The sequence below is a fragment of the Manacus candei genome, unplaced genomic scaffold, assembly GCF_025592945.1.
Source record: "Manacus candei isolate 608988 ecotype Guabito, Panama unplaced genomic scaffold, ASM2559294v1 h1tg000037l, whole genome shotgun sequence".
In the NCBI taxonomy this organism is placed as follows: domain Eukaryota; kingdom Metazoa; phylum Chordata; class Aves; order Passeriformes; family Pipridae; genus Manacus; species Manacus candei.
The window spans coordinates 7,138,439-7,163,547 of NW_026138085.1; the positions used below are offsets into that span (position 1 = coordinate 7,138,439).

Consider the following 25,109-nt stretch of genomic DNA (forward strand, 5'->3'; position numbering starts at 1 on the left):
AGTCCTGGTCTCTGTGTCTCAAAAACCCCTTCTGCCCCTCTGGAAAACTGAGACAAGATGAGCTGTTCTAGCAGAGTTCCTACCCCACAGGGCATTGGCCATGCTGCCCTTCCTGAGTGTGAGGCACAGCACTGAGCTCTGCAAGGATGACCTGTGATGCACAGAGCCAGGTGGAACACACAGAGGAAAGAAAGGATAGATGTGCAGCTGATGCCAGGGAGGACCAAAGGGAACGAAAAACCATGGCAGAGAGGGGGAAGAGACTGCTTTGTGCAAGGGCTGAAATGCGTGTGAGGAACATTAGCTGCAAATTATACCAATTACTGTGAGAAAAATGCTTCGGCTCAAGATGAAAATGCCGTGTCTGAGGCAGCACAAAAATGAACCATGTACTGACCGTCAGCCCAGGCCACCACGTGACCGGTTTTGAGGGAAGGAGGGAAGGGACTGAGGGTTGGAGTATTGCAATTATGGCAAATCAAACCTACTGGGAAATGGCTCAATTAAGGGTTTTAAAACACAGGACATAAGAGGCAGGACCAGGTGCGACTGTTCCTCTAAGAAGAAAAACAAGTGCTTTCTTGACTCAAGGCTTTGATTGCCTGAACTACAATAAAAACAGCTTTTTTATTTTTAAGGGCTCTTGTTGTCAATCCTGATGAGACAGGACCTCCTCACTCCTGTATTTGTGCTCCAATTCCCCTCTGGAAAGGCACATTCACACCGTACATTCTGGCTCAGAAAGGAAAGCTGGTTGGTCCCAGGTGACACCTGAACCCTCTGCTGAGCATCAGGAGCAGGTCCCAAGGCCACCAGCACCCCTGCACTGTCCTTGAGACACCACAGTTTGGGGCAGGAGGGGACACATCCCAAGGGGCAGAGGGAACTGCCTCACATTGCTCCCCATGGCCCCAGGTCCCACCATCAGGTTTCTGCCCCTGGTCCCTGCTGGGTGCCAGACACAGCTTTCCTTGGGTCACCCTGTGGTCCCCATGCCAATTCTTGTCACCCCCTGGCCCAGGGGAGCCCAGTACAGCCCAGTGTCACCAGCTTCTCCTGCTGACTCCCCACATAGCTCAGTCACCTCTCAGGGGTCAGGCTTGAGAAGAAATACTTACTGCCTTCGCTCTGGTTGTCCTTGTTCGAGTTGTACACCTGGAAAACACAAGAGGAAAGTATTATGAGGACCTGGGCTCCAGCTGGGAAGGGCCTGCTGACATGCCTGGTGTCACCCCAATGGTGTCTGCTGCCAGGACCTGCCTCCACCTCCCCCAGCAACGAGGTCCCCAAAGACCACCATGACTTTCTGCACCCAAAGGCCGCAGCTCTGGAATTGTCATAAAATAATAACTAGGACAGGACTTACAACAAGAGAATGCAAATGGGATGGACCAGGTAAAACCAGAACTACAGGGCTTTTTAAACAAAATGAAGGTGGGGTTGGACTAGATGACCTTTAAAGATCCCATCCAAGCCAGACTATTCCATGATTCTATGACTCCTCTTCTAAAAGACACACATTAAGGAGATATAACCTTGGAGCAAAGCAGGCAATTCCCTTACGGGCATTACAGGAATCTCTGGTAGGTGCAGCTCAGACACTGAGCAAGCAGCCACCCTCTTCAGGTACTTACAGCCTGAGCAAATGAGTCAGGCAAAGAGTACAAGAGGAAAAGAAATGTCATTAACTTAGAGAGGACATGAAGTGCAGCAGGATGAGGCAATGCATCCAGCACTGCCCGCAGCAGAGCCACCGCCGGACTCCATCCCAAGCCTCTCCAGCCTTCAAATATCAGTGCTCCTTCTCCCATCCTGATCACTACTACAGCCTGGCTACTTGAGACAAAAGTGATGTTTCAGTGGATACAACTAAAAGGGGAAAAACACAGGCAGAAGGTTTTAATCATGGTGTGAGGGCGGTTTAAAAGCCCAGCATAATGCCAAGAGCAGCTGTAAGAAGATCAGCCTTAGACAGGTTGTATTTCTCCAGCTCAACAGAGTAAAATGGCTTAAAATAATCCTTCAGTACTCAGAGTCCCTACAGGAACACACACATCCCCCCCCAGAGCTCCAGCAGCATCCCAGCTGGAGCTGACCGCTGCACCATCCATAGGACAGGACAAAAAGCCGATGCAGGTTGTTGGAGCTGCATCGCTCACACCCTTCCTCTGCTGGGAACAGGGCTGGAAGCCCCCTTCCATAGGGAGCCCGGCACAGGGAGCTGCCTGCATCACATGCTTCCTCTCAAAATAGCCGGGGGGGGAAGGAAGGTTTCCAAAGGCCGTGTTGACAGCAACACACCGGCAGCAACAGCCGCACAGCCTCGGCAGCGGGGACGGGAGAGGCGCCGGGCTGCAGGCTCGGCATTCCCTCCACGGGATCCCAATCCCTGACACTAACACTGAAAATGGGAGGGTCTGTGCTCCCAGCGGTGTCCCTGCTGCTGGGATCTCCCCTAGGAACTCCAGCAGAAGGATGAGGCTGAGGAGCTGACTGTGGTGTCCTCAAAGGTTCAGTGCCAGCGGCAGCCGGGCACGCGCTGTTCACCACAGCAGAGCTCACCGTGGTGCCCCAAAACCAGCCCAACACCCCCACCACCCAAACCAAAAACACCCCAAAAAGGTTGTGTGTCACACAGCATGTCACCATTTGGGCACATAAACAGATTCTTTCCTTGCAGGTCACTCAAACGCAGGCTATTCCTGTGCTCTCCTGCCTGTCTGGGCACCAGCCAGAGGGCAGCAGGACACCTTGGATCAGATCTGCCACCCAGGACACGCTCTGGGAAGCACAGATCTAATGGAATAGCTCAAAACCAGGGGTTTGGGCAGAGACCGACCCTTCAACGCTAATTCCTAGGATATTTCCAAGGAACACCTTTCCCCCCCCTCCCTCTCAGGGCACTTGGCTATGCAATGCAAGACCAAGTAGAGACAATTAATTGCAGGAGAAAATCCATCAGGCCACATCTGGCAAGCGGGGGATGATTCAGCAGCAAAACCAGCTGCAGTCAGCATGTGAGTTTTCCTCTAGGAACAGTGTTTATATCAAGAAAATAAAATATGTGAAAAGAGGGAAGGAAACCACTCGTTGGTTCCCCTGCCCATGGTACTGCCCAGCAGCCCCAGCCATGGTGTCAGCCTTCCCTAAGGAGGTTTTTCTCTCCAGCCTCTGTTGAAGGGACCAGGGACAAAGCCTGAGGTGACTCCACTCAAAGGCTTGGAGACACATGGCCCTTCCTTGGGATCACAAGCGGGCTTCGTGCCCTGGCTCACCCCAGACATACAGGTAACACTATATACAGTGAAGGATGGGGCTTGGAGCAATCTGGTCTAGTGCAAGATGCCCTTGCATATGGCAGGGGGTGGAATGAGACAAACTTTAAGGTCCCTTCCAGCCCAAACCATCCTGCTCGAGTCATGGTGCACAGCACCTCAGATACAGGGAGATCATCACCCTGCACATTCACTGTTCCAGTTTGGATCCATAAAACAATAGAGATTGTTAATCACCAGAGACTGCTCCTAAAACAAGGGAAAAGGGCAGGTAAGGAAACAACATGCTTATGCCATTAATTGCAAAGTGTGCACACAACGAGAAGGAAGCTTCATGCAGAGGTCAAGTGCAACCATAAAACAAGGAGATACTGTGATCCTATATCCATCTTATTGAGGACAAACCTTTAATCCATCATCTGTGTTAATCCATTAACACTACTCTACATCATCAGGGTTTTAAACAAGCCCCAAATCTGTAATATCCTTTTGTTTTCCAAGAAAAGCATTACTTTTTAAAATAAATACTTTTCCTATACTGCCTCAAATCTTTTGGAGAGCAATTTTTCAGGATAAGAGAAAGTTTCCAAGTTTGAGGAAGGGGCTGCTGTGTAAGAGGTCCAAGAAGTCCAAGAGTGAGGCTTGTCCAGTGCCCCAAAGGTCACATCTGCCCCCTTGACAACCCCTTGGGCTCCCACCCAGCTTGGCTCTCGGGATGTTAATATTCTATTCTTTCCAAAACAGTTCTGATAACATGCTTACATGCTTACAGGCTTAAAGCACAAGGATGCTTCTGAAGATTAAGCCTCACATATAAGACAGTCAGTTGATGGACCAACCTCCCCCTGCGGAAGGGTGTGGAATTTTAAAGAGGTTCCTTCTATTCCCTACACTACACACACAGCACCAAGACTGGGCCTGCAGCACCTCTTGTCCCAGGAGAGATGGGCACCCAGCCGGGAACACATGGTCCTGGAAAACCTCTTCTGGACCCTCTTCCAAACAACTGCCTAGGGCTGGATTTGATTTTTTTCCCACCCAACATCCTCTCTCTTGCATGTCTGCATACAATTCCCATGCTCATGTTGGCTGTAGGCTGCCTCACACAGGATACAGCACCGGGACATGGGGCTCCAACACAAAGGGATGGCACAGTGACACCTCACAGGGTGACAGCACCCAACAAACACCCAGTGTGGGAGGGTTGCCAAGGACAGGAAAAGGCCAGGCAGGAGTTCTGCAGACACACACATCACCCAGCGTCGAGCCAGACAATAAAATACCATTAAATAAGTGTATTTTTATACCCACACGCTGTTTTCCTGTTGTTAACACACTTTGGAGAAAACAGACCTAAACCCAGGAAGCTTGCAGTGGAATAAAAAGCTTCTTTCACTTTTCAGTATTAGTCACGGACAAAGGGTGGGAAATCTGAGGGAAAGAACATCAGTCAGAGGTGAAGGGTCCATGTCCCACAGACACGTGTGGGAACAGGCTGGGTTATAAAACTCAGAACTGGGGCTAGTGACTAACGTGCAGACAAATCCCTGCCCTGCAGCACTGCGATGCTTTAACATCACCCTCTCACTAATTATTCCCATTTTGAGTGTATCTTCAGAGTCAAAATATCTTTACTAGGCAGTTTCAGAAGTGATGTGTATAGAAAAAATATATATTAACCTAATGAAAAATCTGCAGACCTTGATGACTTGAATTTAGTTTCCTAAATTCATACTGTAGATGGCCAAATATCCTGAACAAAACCAGATTGTATCTTTTTTTATCAGAAGAAGTGACTGTTGTTTCATTCCTGTAGGATCACTGCTGTTTGGAGGTTTAAACAAGGCCTTTATGAGTTATTATTGAAAAATTCTAAGATGCATCTCTAAGTAATCCAGAAGGATAAATTTTATAAGAGCACAACAGCAGTTGCAACTCATGACTACTTTGACACTTGCACTATGCTCAATTATGAACTTGATATTTAAGATAATTCATCAAAAAACAAGTTATTTCCTTTGGTGAGATTATTTCACCAAATATACACTTCCTATAAAATGAGGAAATGGTTTTATAGGGATGATTAAGAGGTCTGCAATGTTCAAAGGTGTGCTAGAGGAACACATAGCCTGGGAAGCACCACCAGCCATCCTGCTCCCTCGGAGCCGGTGATTTGAGCCAGAGGGTAACTCACTCACATCCACCTACAGCCACAGCCAAGTGCTTGCTCCTCAATCCACGTCCCCAACTTCATGTGCACCAAAGTTTGGGCAGAGACAGCAACGGAGACACTGCATCTGCTCCTGCCCCCTCCAAATTCAGTCCTGCCATTACCACACATACACACAACACCGGAGTTGTGGGTAACTCAAACATCAGCTGTGGATTTTCCTAATCACAAATGCTCTAAGAGCCATCATTCAGAGCTTAAAATACCCTTACAGTCACTGACAGTCACCATCAGGAGCCTAAAACACCTCTAGAGACACCATCCAGAGCCTAAAATACGCTATAGACACCAAGAGCGACCACACAAAGCCTAAAATACTTCCACGGGCACTGATGCCCACCATCCAGAGCCTAAAATAGTCCTACAGCCACTATTCATCATCTGATGGCACCTTCTGCTTGTGCACAAATAAACCAAGAAGAATCCGATCCATCAGTTTTCCAACCTGATCCTAAATAAATCACACATGTGAGTGTGCAAAGGGCAAATGGGTGTGTGGGTGGTTTGGGATGAAACTGGATTGTGGGAAAAGAAAAGGAAAAGGAAGTAGCTGGGGGTTGGAAGGGGAACTACGAAAAGATGATGTTAGGTAATTTAATGTTTGTTTCCTCATTTCAGGGGTCACACTGTTGCCCATGGTGTCCATTTACCTCCACAAGACATAGACTGTGCTCTCTTAAGGCACTTGTAGGGGTGCCATGAACCTTCTGTGAACACATATTTCATACAAAAAGCAAGTTCTCATTTAAAATTTAAAATCCAAAATGGCCCAACCTAAGCTGCATCCCTTGGAGATTGCACAGTGTTTAGCAGAGTTCCAAAAATCCTTCAGGTTCCAACATCAGCATGAAATTCTGCACAATGGCTAAAATCTAGAGGAAAGAATTGTCCAGTTTCTCAGAGGGAACAGGGATTTAAGGAAAGCCTTGGAGACCAAGAGGCCAGCAGACCTGGTTTGGAAGAAGTGAAACCTCCATCTGAGAAGGATTTCAAGCACTATACCCTGGAGTGGAAGATTCGACCTCACACTTCTTTCACTTGTGCCGGGACCTTCCCTTCAATCCAGATTTTCCATTTGGACTATCAGAAGGGGCCAGTCCTGCCAGAATTCCCTGGTCTCCCTGGAGAAGCACAGTGTTTGCAAGGCCCAGAGCAATGGGAGGAAATGCTGCAGTATTATGCAATTTCCTTGTGATTCATATTCAGAAATCCTCAAAACAACCAGGAACGAATCTTTCGACTTTCAGCTCAGAAGATGCACAAGCCAAAAGGGTATAAATAGATATTCTCTCAGATTTGGTAGCCCAAGTGGTTTCCCAGCCACCCAGGATGGGCTGGGAAGATATGGGCAGGAGTAGCACAGACATTCCATGTGGGTGTTTTGTAACCCTTTTATAAAAGAAAAGGGAAAATGGGTTGAAAACCAGGCTGGTGTCCAGCCATTCTGACTGACTCAGCTGGTGCTGGGGGGTGTCTGCAGCACCCCAAGTACCCTGGAGCTCCAGCAGAGCCCCTGCACAAGGCTTCACTCAGCCCAGCATGGGGAAACACGGGATGGAACTCTCATACATCCCTTTTCCCACCCGTTAATTGCCCGACAACAGAAGATCCACTTGGAACAAATCTTTCCTCTTAATGTCTTCCTCACTCGGACACCAGCGATGCACCTGATCGTGTCCCCGCACTCCAGAGCATATCCCACAGAGAGCCATATCCATGGTGCACACAGGGATGCCCAGAGTGGGGCCAGAGCCTCTGACCACCCAGGGAGACCTTCAGAGGATGGCATAAACAAGCCTGGGGAGGGGAGGACACCCTATATCCTGTCCCCGCAGCAACAGGGAAGAGGGAAGAGGAAAGAGGAAGGATAGAAAGGAATAAAGGAGAAGAGAAGAGTGAGATGGCACAGGTATGTGCCACGCCAGGATCCTCTGCACCTGACACCCGCGCTTGGCACAGCACTGCAGAGATGCTGCGTTGGGACACAGCCCAGTAGCAGGATCCCAGCAAAGCAGGGCAGATCATGTACAAAAAGCCTATTTCCTTATTAAAAGCAGGACACCTGGCAACCTTGATGAAATCAGCCCTTGTTTCTGGCTCTGCCTTATCAACCCTGTTCTATTTTTGTCCGACAGCCAGGTTTTTGTAGTACAAGCAGGATTTTCAGAGCTAGACTACACTGTGTTGTGGTTAGAAATAACCTTCCTTGCTCTGCGAGCCAGAAGGATACCGATAGGAGTATGATCTCTCCCAGCCCACATCCCTGCAAACCTCCCTGCAGTGGCAGGGGAGGAAAAAATATGCCTTGCTTCCCAAGTGGAGAACTTGGCAGGGCAGCAGAAACCCACTGTGAAATGCTGGTTTATGTCATTCAGACGAGGCTGTTCATTTGGAAGAGGGTGGCCAGGGACCCTGGCAGCTCCTTCCTTCCTTCCTTCCTTTTCTCACAACCTACTGTTCATCACTGTCAGAGTCATCTCCCACCTTGTGTCCCCCTTTCTGTCTCCTCCTCCTTCCTTCCAACATAAATTTCAGCTCATAACTCACACTCTGGGCCTGATTAAAAGACGAAGAAAAGAAGTCTATCAGAAGTGAAGCATCTGGGGGCTTGAATCCTCTACACGGGTCTTGCTCTCCTGTCTCTCGGAGCTGAACTAAAGGATGGTTCTAATTAAAAACAAGCCCACGTTTTATTACAAGTGCAGGCATTCCCAAGGGCCTCCGGAGCCGAGGCCGGCCGGGCTCCCTGCCAGCCAGCTGGGCTGCTTAGCTCAGCTCAGTTATATAACCCACCACGTTTGTCACCCAAGGAAACAATTACCTGGGTCAAACTAAGGGAAAAAATTACCTGGGTCAAACTGTCAACTTCCCATGTGTAACTGCAGAAAGGGAATCCAGCAGCACCTACTCTGGGGGTTATGTGGAAGCAACAGAGCAGAGCATGCCAGATCTATGGCAGCCTCAGAATAACGCAGCTAAAGGTCAACTGCTTCAGTAAAATACATTTTTGGAATAACTAAAGCGCCTAAAGTTTCCCAGAGCAGCATTTTTAGGCAAGTCCAGAAGAGCAGATATGTTGGGATCACTCGAATGACTGATTAAAACTGAAAACTTCTATTAGTCTAAGCTTCCCCTAAGTTTTCTAGGATGCTTGAGCAACAACTTGCACATCCTCCTCCAGCAGCTCTGCCCTGGAGCCCAGCCAGCCCCAGCCAGCACACACACCCTTCCTCCTCCCAACGTCTGCTGACAAACACAGGCTCTCAACACATCAAAACCAGCCTAATTTTAAATGGCAGTGTCATCTTTATTTTTAAAATAACTGTAACACAGCCATGCCTGGCGCTCCTCCTCTGTGAAAGAGGTTTGACACTGCCCGGGTGTTCCGAACAACGCTGGTGGCTTAGTGCCAGCACTGGTTAAACTACCACTGGCTGCTGGTTTAAACACTGTGCAGTCCTTGAGCTGAGACCACTGTCAGTCCCCCGTTTGCACAGCTGTTGGTGGGGGACACCTGGGTCAGCCACGTGGCTGAGGCTCTGGGAAAGGCAGCAGAAAGGGGACACAATTCCATCCTTCTGCTCCCAGGGAGACCCCTGTGAGCCCAGGGTGGCTGCAGAGGGTTTCTCAGAGCAGCCCTGGGACACAGCACAGGGTTCCTCCCTGGAGCTGGGAGCCAGCCCGACGGAGGCTTAAATGGTGGTTGTCCCTCTCCAAAACTGCAGCAGGATGTTTACCCCCTTCCAGACAGAACCTGAAATTCTACAAAACTAATAACCTTTCTGGGAAATCACTCACCCCAGCACGTACCCAGCACTCACAGCTGCACAGCACTTGTGAGCAGCATTTCTACCATGTGGCATCCAACAAACACTGGTTGAGGGACAGCGTGGGACATGTCCACCTGCACACTGGTGTGGCCTGAGCCTGCTGCCTGCTGGCTCGGGCTCCTGATCCCAATCCTGCTCCTGCCAGAGCCCAGCTTCCCAGCTCCACATAGGGATCTGCCAGAAATGGCAAATCAAGGGTGGAACAACAGAGAGACCAGAAGGACAGAAATAAGATGATTAAAACAGAGTTTCAAAGGACAGACCTTCTCTTGGGGCTGCAGCTGGGAGACGAAAAACCCCTGGGTCACGGACAGTGGTGGGGCTGCAGCAGGACAGGAAATTACTGCTTAAAACCAAATGTAAGAACCAATAAAGTAGGAAATAAAGGAAGAGGGCAGTTTTGCAACTCATTGTACAATGAAACATTCACTTTAATTTTTAATTTAAAGTAGGAAACAATACTCTTAATAGTCTATTCAAATTGGCAGGGGAGTTTGTTCTCCTAAAAACAAGCTATTCCCTGAATTTCTACGTGTTTCTTGAATTGCCTGATCAAATAATTCTAAGCAGAGGTGATGAAGAGCAGAGAGGAAAGCAAAACGAGCACACACTCTTTGATCTGTCACTCCAGCCAAGGCTCTGTGCCTCCCTACATTGGTGCCAGCACAGCCAAAGGGTGGACAGCAAGTTCTCACCAAACTATGCAACGAAATCCCTGGATGTAACCCCTCTGCACCCTTCCCTTAGGCTGGTTCACCTCTCCAGGCCCAGACTCACAAACAAGTTGCCACACGCAGCTGATCCGTCCTGTTCCACACACTGTGCTGCAATCCAGGTTCAATTAACCACCATTCCCCAGGAACTCTGCAAACTCAACCCACCTCTCACCACCACGCTCACCTCTGGCCTGAACCCCCAAAACAACAAACCCATAGCGCAGCAAAGTTGGTGGGTGTCCCACAGGGGAGATGAGTGTTGTATGATGTCCTGTGGATCGTTGATGGGACCTACACTCACATCCCCATTCTCACCCCTCTGCAAGTTTCCCTTGCGGGGTATCAGCAGTGACACAACATGGGAGGAGACGTGCAGCAGAGCCAACATCATCTGCCAAAGGGAGAGTGAAACCCAGCTGGTCTCCTGGGACCAAATGAACCCATTTTCAGGCAAAGCCAAATGTTCGTAGTCAATTTCTGCAGCACAGACCCCCAAGGAAGAGCAAGGAATGCATTAAAGAAATTATGAGGTATTCACAGGAGAGCTACTGCTCTACTCCTGCACATCCCCAACAACACAGCGGGAAGAAGAGGTCACAAACTTGCCAAAACTGGGTGGCACAGCACTTTTAGGTGTGTAAAAGCAATCCAGAGGGCTCTTTTCTCTTTTAAAAATCATCTAGAATGCTTCTCTCAGTATTGTTCTCTCTGTCAGCCAAGCAGCTTAAGAAAAGGACAAAACCTGCCAGCCTGCAGCCAGTGGTGACTGTGGCTGGGCGAGACGACAGCCAGTGAAGCAGCAGTTGTTGGAACCAGGAATAAAAGCCTGAAGTCAAGGCTTAAGACCTCACTGGCTTAAGTGCTTTAGAAGCAAAATAAAAGCTTATGAACTCCATGTAAAGTTACTGCTATTACAGGCTTAAATGAGTTACCAAAGAGGGGAGGGAGAGGGAGGGAACAGTGAGAAGAGCATGTGATACAAGAACTAACACGGAATGTGATGCATCATTCCATCTGAAAGCTCCAGCTGATTCTCTGAGGATCCTCTGCTACCACCTTGTCTCCAAAAAAGACTAAGCATTTTTTGGGGCAATAATCTTGAAGTCTGGGATGCAAAAATAGGCCAAGCAGGAGCTCCCCTGGGCCAGGTTGGGGCCCAGTGGGACTCACCACCAGCGCGGCTCCACCGAGGCAGTGGTGCTGCACTGGGAGGCAGCACGGATGCTCCCAAAGCATGGAGAGACTGAGCTCCAGTTCAGGGAAAGTTCACTGGGTGAACTTAGAGATTAAGAGCAGGCAGAGCGGGGAAAAAACGTTCTGTTCAGCAAAGAGAGAGAGACAGGGAGATGAAAAAGCAACAATGGGAATGACTCAGGTCATGGAGAACAAAAAAAAAAATTTGCTATAAGAAAACAAACCCAGGCAGGACGAAGGCCATGAAAACCTGCAAGATAAAGCGTACACAATAAAAACATCTTCTCCAGAAAGCTGACAAAAACACACGTCTGTGGGATCGGGAGCGTACAAAGATCAGCATGGAAAAGGTTGTGAGGAAACAAGCTGGAGAGACAGACACGGACCCAGCCCTGAGGAGAGCAGGGGGGGAGAACACGGTGATCACTCCAACACTTGTCCATGGGCTCCCTGTGCAAAGAGAACTCAGCCAAAGACACCGTCTGTACAAAAAGATGCTCTGGGTGAGGATTTTTCTCTGACAACTTAGATGGAGTGAATTAAAAGGGTAAAGCAGATCTGCAGCTCCAGTGAGTCCCAGCCCAGTGTGAGGGGGGTTGGGAAGGGGTGTGGTGGGTGCAAGGTTGTTCCCCAGCAGCCGCACGGGCGCTGGAACCAAAGTCCTTCAAGTTAATTTATTTTTTGAATGAGCCAAAATGACAGGAATGCCGAGGTTGAAAGCACTGGAGTGAGTTCAAAAGACATCATTTCCATTGGGAAATAAATCCCTCACCATTTTGTATAATTAGACAAGGAAAATGAAAAACAATTTCAGAAAGAATTCCCAGCAGCAATATCTAAGGAGGAGGCGGGACGTGCGTTGGGCAGGAATGCGGGGCTGGGCTCTGCTGTCACTGGTCTGGGCACACAAACACCACACAGCATCTTCAGAGTGGCAGGGGTGAAGGAGCTCCGGGACCACTGACCTGCTGTCCCACCAGGAGCGTGGCTGCGGGGCTGGGAACAGGATCACGGCACGGGGAGCTCCAGAGGCATCATCCCACCCATCACCACCAGCCTCAGTGCATGGTCAGAGCTCCTGGAGAGCCACTGCACCCAGCCCATGTGGATGAACCAACGGAGACCCTGAGTGGGAAACTCGCAGGGAAGGGAGTCCTGCCCCATGGTCCCAGGCTGGCAGTGGGTGGAGAGATGCGACCACATTGCTGCTGCTTCACCTCTGCTCCTCTCACCAACCCAAACCCACCACCACCACCACAGCATGGCTCCCAGAACGGTGGCAGTGGTCACCGTGGAAACACTCAGTCTCAGGCCAGGGGGACATGGAGGGGCAGGGAGAGGGGAAAGACACCCACAGTTGTGGAGGGAGAAGTCCAGAGACCTGACAGGTTCTGAAGGTCTGTGTACCCTTCTAAAGGTCTCCTTCCCTCAGTGTACCCAGATTAAACGCTGCCATCCCAAAACTATTGGCTTCTTGTGTAGTGGCAGGAGGGAGAAGTGGCTCTGATTTGGGGTTGTGCCGGGTTTCAGGGATAAAGCTGGGAAGCAAGCGCTGTCCCCACCCCAAGCAGCCTAAATGCAGGAACTGGGGGCAGGCTCAGGGGGCACGTCCCTCCCTCAGACCGCCAGTCCCCGGGACAGGGGTGAGGGGCAGCCCCAGCAACGCCGCAGAGCCCGGGAGCGTGGGGGGGTCCTGGCCCAGCCCCACGTCACAAGTGCCATGAGTGGCCGGTCTCAGCTGCCATCTAGTGGGGAGCAGCTGCAGGGCACCAACATCTCTCCGGGCTGGCACAGAGTCTCAGAATCATTTACGTTGGAAAAGACCTCCAAGATCATCGAGCCCAACCTGTGACAGATCCCCACCTTGTCAACCAGACCAGAGCACTGAGTGCCACACCCAGTCAATCCTTTAACACCTCCAGTGGTGGTGACTCCATCACCTCCCTCAGCAGCCCCTTCCAATGCCTGACAGCCCTTTCTAGGAAGAAATTCTTCCTGATGTCCAACCTGGACCTCTCCTGGACCTCCCCTGGCTCATTTCCTCTTGTCCTGTCCCTCGTTCCCTGGGAGCAAAGCCCGACCCCCAGCTGGCTCCCCCCTCCTGTCAGGGAGTTGTATATAGGGACAAAGTCTCCCTTGAGCCTCCTCTTCCACTCTAGCTACAGGCTTTGCAAGAAAGCCACAACCTTACCAAAATGCTTACCTTGTTCTTTGCCACAAAACACACTGTCTAATTTGTGCCTCTCCTAATCTTGCAGCCTACCACAACCACCATCAGCCAACATAGCTTTTATTCCTGACTCAGGTTCTAAGGAAGTTTCAGAATTACTCTGGCCTCCACCACCTGTATTTGCAAACTTCATCACCAGAGGAGAAAATCCATAGGAAACTGACCTCAGTATCTAAATAAAACCAAACACCACTGACCCGTCAGGGAGTTAGCAGTCTCTCCTATTTCCAGCTTCTGTAATACCAAAGAAAACCCAAAGTCAACATAGGGGGTTTATCCAAATTAATAACAAGTGGTAAGAGTTAACGGCGCAATGAGAGTTGTCTGGAGGCTGCTCCGGCTGTGAGATACAGCATAAATCTTCTCAAGTTGTGACAAATGTCTTGGCTAATGCAGCCACATTCTATGTTTAGATCTCACTAAGATGTAATTTGACATTTGGGTTTACTTTCTTCATTATAATTAGGAAACGAACTCCAGTCCACGTTAATCTCTTCACAGCCTGAATTTGCACATGGAATTACTGCCCCCACTGCGCCAAGCCTTCCCCACACTCAACAGTCAAGTCAAAGGAAAACCAGACATCCTTTCCAGTAGGGTTCTTTGGTTACAGAAACACAGTGAAAGCATAGGATGGATATTTCTAGGAGTTTAAAGGTTAAATCCTTGTCTCTTGTTCAAGGAAATCTCTGTGGAGAGGTAACACACCACACCCTGGTGTTGCGAGATAAGAACCCAAACAGAACAGCCCACAACTCCATTTTTGATGGATGGAGGAGGATATCTAAGGACAAGGAGGTGCCTCATCTGTCAACACGCACCACCTTCGTCAGTAAAGTGCCTCTTGGATCTGTTTCCATATGGGCTGCATTCCCATGGCTCCCACTCCACACCTGGAAGGCCAGTTTAAGCCATTAGCATTTAAGTGCCATGAAGTGTTGCATTAATGTGCAGCCACAACCCCTGACACGCTGGATGAGCAGGCTGCCCTCAGCTGATGGGCACGATAGAGAGGAACAGCAACACACAGGCGGCACGAAGACCTGCGTGTCTTTGAAGGAATTCTCATAACCACATTCTGGAACAGGATAATCCAGGCAGTCCTGTACTGGTTGCTCCACAGCTCCTTTCACATGCACAGCATTTTGCAAGCACCCAAAATCTCTGTCTGCACCTCTACAGAGTGGCTCTGCTCTTGTGTCACATCCTGGTAACATCTGCAGGTCAACACACAACTGGATGACCATATTCTGGCAGCTCTTGCTGCAGGTGACTGGGTTTCCCATCCCTGCAACAGCAGCTCCCAGCAGAGGTGGGCAGTGGGAAGCAGGTGAGCAGGCTGGAGGAGGACAAGGCTCCACTCAGACTGGGAGCAACAATGTACATTTTGCTTCTGAAGAAATGGAAAATATTATCTATTTGGTCTCCGGGTGCAACCAGAATCAAAGCAGGGGTTCATTTAAGAGGGATCAAGACAGCTGGCACCCGGAGCTGGAGAGGGTTGTCTCAGTACAGCTTTCCCAGGGCTCAAGAGTCAAGGTGGAGGAGCTGGCTGGTCATCTCAAGCAAAGGTTTCAACAGGTGATTGAAAAAGGGAGCAGAGGCTGTCACAGATTCATCGAATCATGGAATGGTTTGGATTGGAAGGGGCCTTAAAGCTCATCCAATCCCAACTCCCTGCCATTGGCAGATATCTTACACTAGACAATGCTGCTCCGAGCCATGTCCAACCTGGCCTTGAACACTTCCAGAGATGGGGCAGCCACAGGTTCTCTGGGCAAGTGAAAATTCAAACAGAAGAGGTTCAGTCAGGGGACGAGGAGGCCGGGAAAGCAGCCAGGCTTGAGACCAGGCAGGTTGTGCCCTCTCCTCCCTTGGATGCTCTCAGGTCCCAACCAGGTAACACCCCGAGCAACCTGCTCTGAGCAGGAGGTTGGACTAGAAACCTCATGAGCTCCCGTCCTACCTGAATTACGTGATGGATCTACGATTCCAGTTTGGGACCTGGCTGTAATCCACAATGCAATCCTTTCCCTGAAATGCAGGGCAGCAGCCTCCCACACCTAGCCTCCTGATCTCTGAACCGCTGCATGTTCTAAAAGCAAGTGCTTGACTAAGCCCAGCACGTGGTTTCCAGCACTCTCTGAACAACCCCACGTATCCACACCTCACCTGGCTTCAATGAACATTTTCTGTGGTAAATAAGAACCTTTCCATGGATTTGGGGGGATTTGCTCAAACCAGTACCAGTCTGTGGCAGTGGGTTGTGCTGGGATCTGACACCCTGCTTGCCACATGGACTCCACTCCAACTGCCAGAGCCTGACTCGAGCCTGGAGCACAGACACCCAACTCCAAACCACACGAGCTGTCATGGAACAGCCTGGGCTGCTCTGGTTCTGTGTACGGCTTCTTTCCGTGTCCTGATATGCTTTTGGCCACGCCAAGGAATGAAGGTCACAGGCTGATGTCTTGGCTGCTCAGTGTTGCTGTGTGTGCCATGGGAGAGCCCCCATGCCGAGCCAGGACGGGCCACACCAGTACCTGCACCCTCCGAGGGACCCGCTTGGAACCGGCCAACTTTTCGAGCCGGCAGGAAGGTTTGAAAACGCATTCAGAAACAAAAACTAACAACCTGCAAAACTCCAGAATCCCTTCCAGAGGTGAGAAAGCCTTTGGCAGGGCAAGAGCAAACACGGGGAACAGGGGCCACGCTCCTCCGCTCACACGAAACGTGCAATTCTCTACCAGACTGAGAAACGGCTGCCAAGGAGTCGCAGGACTCAAAAAAGCCCTGGAAATCTACAGCACATTTCCTTCCACTGCTCTTTTTGCCATGTTTTCCTTTCAGCACGGCAGAGCAGCGTGTTTGTGCTGGCCAAGCCTACCCTCCTCCTCTCCACCGCACCTTCAAGCAATCCAAGCACAGGAGATACAGTATTACCTCAAATATTTAACCAAGGGATTAAACTATTCTCTTGGCAGGAGGCAGGAGCTGCCCCACAGATACAGCTCTCACACCGGCTGCCAGGCGCTGCGTGACAGCGGGATCCGCAGCAAACAATCTGCCCTGGGCTACCAGAAGCTCTCCACAATTTTCTCTGCTTTTGGGGTAATATTTCTGCTCACCGGTTCCCGGCCATCCATTGCCTCCATCCACAGCCTCCGGTCTTCTTCCGAAAGCGCCTGCATGGTGATGACGCCCGGCCTGCAGAGAGAAAGGGGACGCTGTAAATAAACTGCTGGATGGAAAGCAAAATAAAATAAAATAAGCAAAGATAAATTTCCCATGAGAAGAAGAGGGAAAGAGGACAAGCTTCTTTCTAGCCAAGTCCCAGCAAATGGGGCTGAGCCCAACCTGACCTCTCCATGGGCATCCCTGCAGGTCCTGACCAGGATCAGCCAGCAAGCAGAGGACATCTCCAATGACTGACACACCTTTCCAGTGGGTTTAGTGTAAGAGCTGGATGCCAAATTCCTCCTCTGGCCCTCAGCCTGCCCCGGGCTAAGCAGGTCCATCCAGCAACAGAAGAAGGCAAGGAAGGTAACCAAGCAAGCAGGAGCCCCATACATCCCAGCCCTCCATGTCCCACCACCACCCCATGCACCAGCTCATGGGGGAGACCTTCTGCTGTGAGAAGCATTACATCCCCAGAATGTTGGTGCCAGCACGGCTGTCCCAGTGCCCTGACTCTGCCCATACCCTGCTGTCACAGGCAGCAGTGGCAGCGAGGTGATCCCGGTCTGTGCACCCCTCCAGCAGCAAGGGAGCACTGCAAGAGCCCTGGTTGCCCCAGGGTGCTGGTCCTGCCCCTGCCATCACACACACACAACAGCCCTGAGCTGCCCTGTAAATCCAGCCTCCAGAAAATGATGGCTCATTTATTGTAATGAGAAGGGGAAAGGCCTGAGTGCTGCACACACAGCACAGGAGCCAGAGGACAGCACTGGTCCCGCCCTCGCCCGAGGGCCAACGCCACCTCCACGCTTCGGAGTGGACGCTACATCCTTTCCATGCAAGGAGTTAAACCTCAATTACGTGCTCTGATAAGCACGACCAGCAAGGTCAGGATGTATTTAACACTCTGGAGAGTGTTTGCACAACCTCAGTTATGGTGTGTGTTTGCACTGAAGCCAGTGCTGTGCTCCCACGTCGTGGGCTGGCGACTCACTGCACCTCGCTTGGCTGCAAGCTGTCAGGATTTCCATCTCCACATCCCAGCTCATCCCACAGCTAGCTGATCCCCACACACAGCCTGGCTACTGCTGTACCTCCTCAGCATCATGTCTTTGAACTGGGTCTCCAGCTCCTAAGGGGTGGCTGCATCCCGCGCCACTGCTGTTCCCCCCAGCAGGGCTGGGCAGAGCCCCCAGGCTCAGCCAGACAGTGAGATCTGTTCTGGGTGTCTGCTCCAGCCCTGCTGCTTCCTCACGGGCTATTTTCAGACGCATTAGCAGAGCACAGCAGCTATTCCTGCTGGAGGAAAGCAGGCAGAATCCCTGGCAACGGGGAGACACAGGCACGGCCCGAGCGTCGCGTGGCTCAGCAGGCTCGGGGGGGCTGCTGGTGCTTCTCTGCTCCTGGGGTTTCATCCATGGGAACTATGACACACCTCTGACACTGCTCTTCCCACTCACGGCAAAACACAAGGCTCCAGAATGGCAGACGAGTCAGGATCACTGCTCTGGGATACCAGGATGCCAGGGCACAAGGTGGGAAGAGTGATTAAACCTTGGAAGCTGCCAACCGCCTGCGGAGAGCAGGAGTGTTCCACAGAGTGTTCCACAGAGCACGTAGGCTCTGTTCAGAACTAAATCCTCAAAAACTGATAAAGCCTGGGAAGAGGGGTGATTTGCAACTTGCACTTCCCAAGGGTGATTCAGGAGGAGAACGTGAGCAGCACCAACAGTCTGCAGAAGCCCTTTGGTCCTTGATAAGAGCCAGTCCTCTGTTAGAAGAGTAAACAACAACGGGGGCTTTCAAGTGGTGGGTTTGGCCCGTCTTCTATTGCTTTGTGGCACGTACAGGCAAGGAACAGAGGATTAAACCCTCTCCCTGACTCAGCTCCCCATCCAACCCACCTAGCCATTGGCTTTCAGCACGTGCAGCAGCTCAGCATTGTCCCACCAGTGGATGCCGTGTGCTCAGCCTTGCACCAAGCCCGGGTCCAAGAAAACCAGACATAATGTGCTTGATCTCTGTTAATCCCATTGGTGAGTCAGTCAATACTCACCAGTTTAGTGGTTTGGAAGTTTACTCACTTTGAAGGGAAGAGGAAACCACTTAACCATTGCCCCATCTGACAGGGAAAATGCTCCACATCCAACAGTAAATATGTTCAAAATACGGCACAAAGCTCCTTGTTGTGTAGGTACAAAGCAACTGGTACCTGGGGAGCTGAATGGTCACTTAAATCAGGGCTTAAGTCTGAGTTTAAGCCAAACTGCTGCTGAAGGCATAGATATCCCAGGCAGAAAGCCCTGGAAGGGTTCTTGCTCAGCTAGGGAGACACCGGAAAATAAAATATTGGGATTTCTGTCTCTTTAGCCAAGACATTAAAACAAAGAATTTTAAACCCTCCATTTAGGGTACACCAGAGCAGAGTACCAGCAGCGTTTGGTCCTGGTGTGGCAGTGCTGGTATCTGACGTGCCAGGTTCCCTCAGAGCAGGGCAGAGGTGATAACACGAAAATGTTTGTTCTGAGTCTGAGCAGATAACAAACAACTCCTCTGGCTTCACTTCAAAGTCAAACTTCTTTACCAGCACGAGGGGAGGGGCCGCAAAATTGAATTAAGCCAAATTTCCCTTGCAAATAGCTCTGCATTTCCTCCCCCAGTGTTTATTTGCCAGGGTACCCATTGCATCACTTTCCTGAGCAGAACCATCTTCCTGGCTGTGATAAATTTAAAATGCACCCACACATTACACCTCATTCATAATTGATGTGGCCCATGCCCACGGAGTACCCTGTGCTTACAGCCAGGTCTGATGGCTGGCGCTGGATCAGCCTCCTGCCAACACTGTCAGCATCAGCCCGCCTTGAAATACTGCCTGCAGTCAGCCTCATCCTCATGGAGTCTCCTGGAAGATCAACTACTTCCCAAAGTGTGTTTGTTAGATTAGGGATATCTCAGCTATCCAGCGATGGGGAAGATATCCTGTTGTGACTTTTCCAAAAGATAAACAAAATGGATCTGTCCTTGTCCCCCCCCCAACAAATCACCCTGAATATTGGGGGTCATTTATACAGATAATTATTTATACAGGTAATACACAGCAAATACACATTCTGCTGCTGGGCAGCTCCCATCCTCTCCCAAAACCTTATGTGGGATGTACCCAGATCCACACGGAGGAGCCTGCCAATCCCAGCCAGCCCACAACAGTGGCATCGGGACAGCAGGATGCCCTCTTGGATCTGTCATCCAAGATGCACAAACAGGAGCTCTTGTGTCAAACAAGATCAAGGACCTGCTCATTCATTCCTGATCTGCATCCTGCATTTCCACCTCCAGGCACCAAACCCCTTTGCCTTCTTCTGGGATGCAAGGTGGAGATTTGGAATCAGAAGGAACCCATTTCTAAATGGAGTGAGTGCAGGAGGGTGAGACCACAGCAGAACATGGCAAACACTTCACAAGAAAGTATATTTTCAATATGCAACAATCTAAAAATGGAAGATTTTTCCATATGAGACCACACAGGAAATTTGAATTTTCTCAATATCTCAGCTTTTGTGACAAACAGCCTGGCCTTAAGGAGTTGTGACTAAGCATGCCGAGAAAATGAGAAAGTCCAATAGCTTTTCCTTCTTCCAGAAAAACAAATAAATAAGGAAAGCAATAGAAACAGATAAGAACTTCCAACTCTTATAGCAGCTTATCACAGTGAGACAATCTAAACTGCTGGATGAAAACGTGTAAGAGCGGATTAATAAGAGGGGCTGAGGGCTGAGCAGAGCCGAACGTGCACAGATCTTCACAGTCCCAATCTGAGCAGAGCAAGGACCCCAGACAAGTCCCCAAAGCCATGGGCCAGGGCAGCAGATGTGGACCCAAAACACAGATGAGGAAAGATGGAAATAAGGGGAAGACTGTGTTCCTGAATTCAGAAAGTCTCAGTGTCCGCGTAGAGCTTAAAGCACCATCAGTACAACAACCACCAGCACGTTCTGTGGGTCCCTGTGGCCGCTGACAAGGAAAGGAGCCTCATCCCTCATCACCAGCCTGCCTGTGACAACCCCCCAACGCTTTGTTTTAAAGGTCACTGGAAAGGCGACACTGGCAGAGGAACAAGCACAAGTTGAACTGCACGTGCTGTCCAGAGCACCGGCGAGAGCTGCGGACACCAGCAGAGGTGGGGTCCCTGCCAGCCACCCAGTCTCAGCACAGGGAAGTGGGGACAAGGTCCTGCCACGGTCAGGGTGGCTCTCAGAGACATGCAGACCTGTCAGGTGCTTACCCAGAGCAAGGCCAACAGTCTTCCTAGGGAAAACCATCTGGTCAGGGGAATGCTTGGCAGGTGCCTGGCAGCTCACTCACCCCAAGGCAACCACGTAGCCATTGCCATGCCAATTCTTCTCTCAGGAACAGTTTCTCTGTGGAAAGGGTTGTCAAACATTGGAACGGGCTGCCCAGGGAGGTGGTGGAGTCACCACCACTGGAGATGTTCAAGGAACAACTGGACATGGCACTCAGTGCTCTCTGGTCTGGTTGACAAGGTAGGGATTGGTCACAGGCTGGACTCAATGATTTTGGAGGTCTTTTCCAACTTCAGTGATTCTGGGATTCTATTCTACAATCAGACTGCCCACAGAGCACAGTGCCAAGACCCCTCAGGAACAGCCCAGGGGAACGGTGGTACCTGCAGAGCTCACTGCCTTCATGAACGACCAGGAGACCAAATTCCCCATTTTGAAAACCTCCTGCTCCCATAAAAGCCAACTGGCACGTAGAAGCACTTCGCTTCTGGCCCAGAGCAGTGACCTACATTATCCTAAATGACAAAGCTTTTGTCATCAGTCAAATGAGATACTCCTCCTCCTCAGGCTCATTTTGTAAGACACTGGCTGTCATCCCTGTTTACTTTGTTTACAAACCTGATTTAATAGGCAGAGACTGCAAATAAGTTTAGTTAATGAAAAAAGAGCATTAAGAGTAAAACACAGTATCCATCACACTGGGGGTGTATTTCAGCCAGACACTAGAACACCATTCTGGGGGTAATTTTGCTGTAACAAAGCAATAAAAAACTTGCTACAGTGAACAACAGAACTATTTGCCAACACCAAGGCCAGGCTGGATGGGGCTTGGAGCAACCTGGTCTAGTGGAAGGTGTCCCTGCCCATGGCAGGGGGGTGGAACAAGTTGGGCTTTAAGGTCCCTTCCAACCCAAACCATTCTGGGATTCTGTAATTCTGTGACAAGGAAGCAATGCTGTAATAACAGATTAGACTCCAGTTTTTCATCTCAACAATGCTGAATCATCTTTACAGGAGAAAAAAAACCACATTTTTTCCCCCCTAACAAGCTTAGCTGTTGCTATTTAGGGTGTTATTTATAAACTCCAGCCCTGCACCCCATGCCTGAGTACCAGCTTCCCAAAATGCAACACTGACAACAAGCTCGTTTCTGTGCGATGCCTTTTTCGAGAAGGACCGGCCGAGGCTGCCACCTCCAGGCTGTACAGAGATCCAGGAGCTCCAGCTCCCGGCCCCTGTGCCCGTGTCAGCATAGCACCGGGATCGCACTGTGTCCCACAGCACCCTGCAAGTCAGCACGGACACTCAGTGAGACACACACAACCTCGGACACAACCTGTCAGGCCAAAACGAAACAAACTGGAACTAAGCCAGTCCACGCACAGAGAGCTTAAAACACGACTGAATAGGCTTTAGGAGGGTCTGGGAAGGAAATGGACTTCACGTTGTCCCCACAGCAACAAGTGAGATGAGTAACTGAGTCACACCTGCAAAAGGGGAGAAGTGCTGTAAGTCAAACCCAGTGCATATGGGAGACAGAGAAGCATCTTGGGCATGTTTGCCTTCATTGTATCCAGACTTCCTGCATGGGGCTGAGGAACAAGACATCAACTTTCTAAGTTCTCTAATAGTACAGACAATAATAAACCACCAAAAAAAGCAGCAAACTATCCCAAAAAAACCCAGCTTGAGGGAAAAAAAGCCCACAGATCAGCCTTCTGCGTTCTGCGAACACAGGCACAGCTCCAGCCAGTCCTTGGGCAAAGATACTCCATCATTCGTGGTCCCACACTTGGGTGGACAGTGTGAGCTGAAGTTTTTGCCTCTGCTCGGGTCCTTATGCTGGAGATGATCTCCAGCACGAAATAGAAAGTGATGCTTCCAGAGAGGAAAACTCCCTGCTGTCTGAGCCTGGCTGCCCTCTGGAGCAGCAGGATGGTTCTCCCAGGTGAGCCCCAGCACCTCCAGCTGCAAACAGACCCCTCTGCACCATGAGCTCCAGGTCCCCCACGTCCCCAGAGCCTCACAGTGAAGCCAGGCCAGGCCTGGCAGGGTGGCTGCACAGTGGCACCCACACACTGCCAAGCCCCAATAACCCTAGACTGGCAAGGAAACCATTCCTTGACACACAGGGTTCTGTAAAACAGGCCAAACCCTGAGTGCCAGGCAAGGTGAAGGTGATCTCCAGCAAACCCTGGCACTGACAGCATCACCCAATGCTCTGATGGTACCCAGATCCATCCCAGGAAGAGGGAGACAGGTTGCCCACATCACACTCTCTTTTAGACATGACAAAGCCTGTTGTTTCCTCTTCTTCTTAGTTTATCTTGGGAATAATCAATATTTTAGATATCTAATAAAAAATTCTGATAACCAAAGTATGCAGAGCTACCTGTACACTGGGGAGAAACAGCCTTTTCTTTCAGGCATCCTGCTCCCCTGCCCTCTTGGACAGGAGCACATTCCTGCAGCAGGAACTTGTACATGAAAGGAGCTATTCCTCAGGTGCCACTCCCCTGCCATGATTACATGGAGCAGGCGGATTTCTGGAGAAGCTCCTGATCCCATGCCTGGCAGGCTCCAAACATCAAGGGAAGGCTCATTTGCCTCTGAACATGCTACAGAAGAAAACTATTGTGGCAGTTCTATTCTTCTCCTCCCACTTTTAGTTTGATTTTCACATTATAAAAAAATATCCTCAGGGCAAAGGAAAAAAAAAAATCCCTGTGTCAGCTGAAATACTGCAGCTTTCTGGAGGAAAGCACAGCTCCAGAGAGTGGGAGGCAGCCCCGGGTTATCTTATCCCTCAGCCAACACAGGCACAGCTCCATCACCCCAACCCCTCCCTGCCATGGGCTGGCACCGAAATGCTGCCGAAGCACAGGCTGGAAAGACACCGTGGGTTTTTCCAGCATTATTCAACACCTCGGATTTCCATGGGTTGGGGTTTTTCCAAGACCTCCTGGGCATTCCTGCAGAGGGGAGGACAGCTGGACCACTGACAGGCAGAAAACTGGGAGGACACAGACACTGAGTGGTTTTGGAGTGGGCTTTTGTGAACTATGTGAACTTCCTGCAGCGAGGGAGATCCAAGGCAGTGACTAATTCCGTTTGGAATACAAACGCCAGCCTGGCTTTCCTGTTTATATACATAACCCATGCACAATGCTAATAGACATGGTAACAGGCTCCCATTCCTAGGTGCTGTAGAATGAATCCACACATATCTCTGGTTCAGCTGCTACGTGAGAATTCACAGCAGCAGCATTTTACTCCTTCAGGAAAAAGAAGTGAATCGAAAGTGCCCAGAGGCACGAGCCAGACATCCATTATCTGGTGGACCAGCAACAGCCGTGCTCCAGCACAAAAGCTGACCAACACATACCCAGAGCTGGAAAGAGGCATCACATCCCTGCCAAAACACTCACAGAGCATCTTTTCCAGACTGACAAGCATTTCCCTTCTGTGGCCAGAGCCTTGCAGAAGTGCTAAAGCAACATAAAAATCAGAGAGACTTGAGTAAACTCGGCACCTTGTAAACTTAAGCACCAACTCAATATATGGAGAGCACCTGGCTGAGAGAGAGGTGTGATTCCATGGATTAATGCTTTCCATTCACAGAGGATATGACTAAAGGAGAAGAGAGACGTGGGAACTGCACAGGAAAGCCAAGTGCAGATGAGCACAGCCCCTCCCTACACACGGTAACCGTAACCCCGGGGGTGTCCTCTCGGCACTCACCGATCCACAGCTTCCACATCAAAGCAAAACCTCTTCTCGATCGAGTCTGTTTTCCGCCGTGTGCAGGATTTCAGGGTAACAGCTTCATCTTCTCCCTGAGAAGAGACAAAATCGCAGGTGAGGCCAAGAACACCTGCCTGTCCCCAGCACCCACCGCTGTCAATGAACAGGTTCAAACCAGGGGGGATTTGGGAACATCACCCTGTTAGAAATATCTGTTTATACCTCTGACATAAGGAGTAGTCTTTTCACTCTTGTTTGGCCCAAAACCTTTCAGGAGGAGCCTTCCCTTCAGGATGCCCTCAACCAAATCTGTGCATTAAGCATCACACAGCCCATGCTTCAGGCAAGCAGGGAGTGCTGAACCACAACTTCTGGGCAAAGTCAGCTTTATTTTCCATTGCTGAATGAC

At 50.2% G+C, this 25,109-nt stretch overlaps 1 protein-coding gene across 3 annotated transcripts in view; it reads right to left on the reverse strand.

The window, feature by feature from the left end:
* Positions 1-25,109, reverse strand: part of ARHGAP26 (Rho GTPase activating protein 26) — a 117,692-nt gene that overhangs the window by 63,098 nt on the left and 29,485 nt on the right. For all 3 annotated transcript variants that reach the window (XM_051794220.1, XM_051794219.1, XM_051794221.1), the window contains exons 10-12: positions 24,698-24,792; positions 16,604-16,682; positions 1,119-1,155 (exon numbers count right to left, since the gene is read on the reverse strand). In XM_051794220.1, coding sequence (XP_051650180.1) covers positions 1,119-1,155; positions 16,604-16,682; positions 24,698-24,792 — 211 coding nt within the window. The remainder of the gene's footprint in view (positions 1-1,118; positions 1,156-16,603; positions 16,683-24,697; positions 24,793-25,109) is intronic.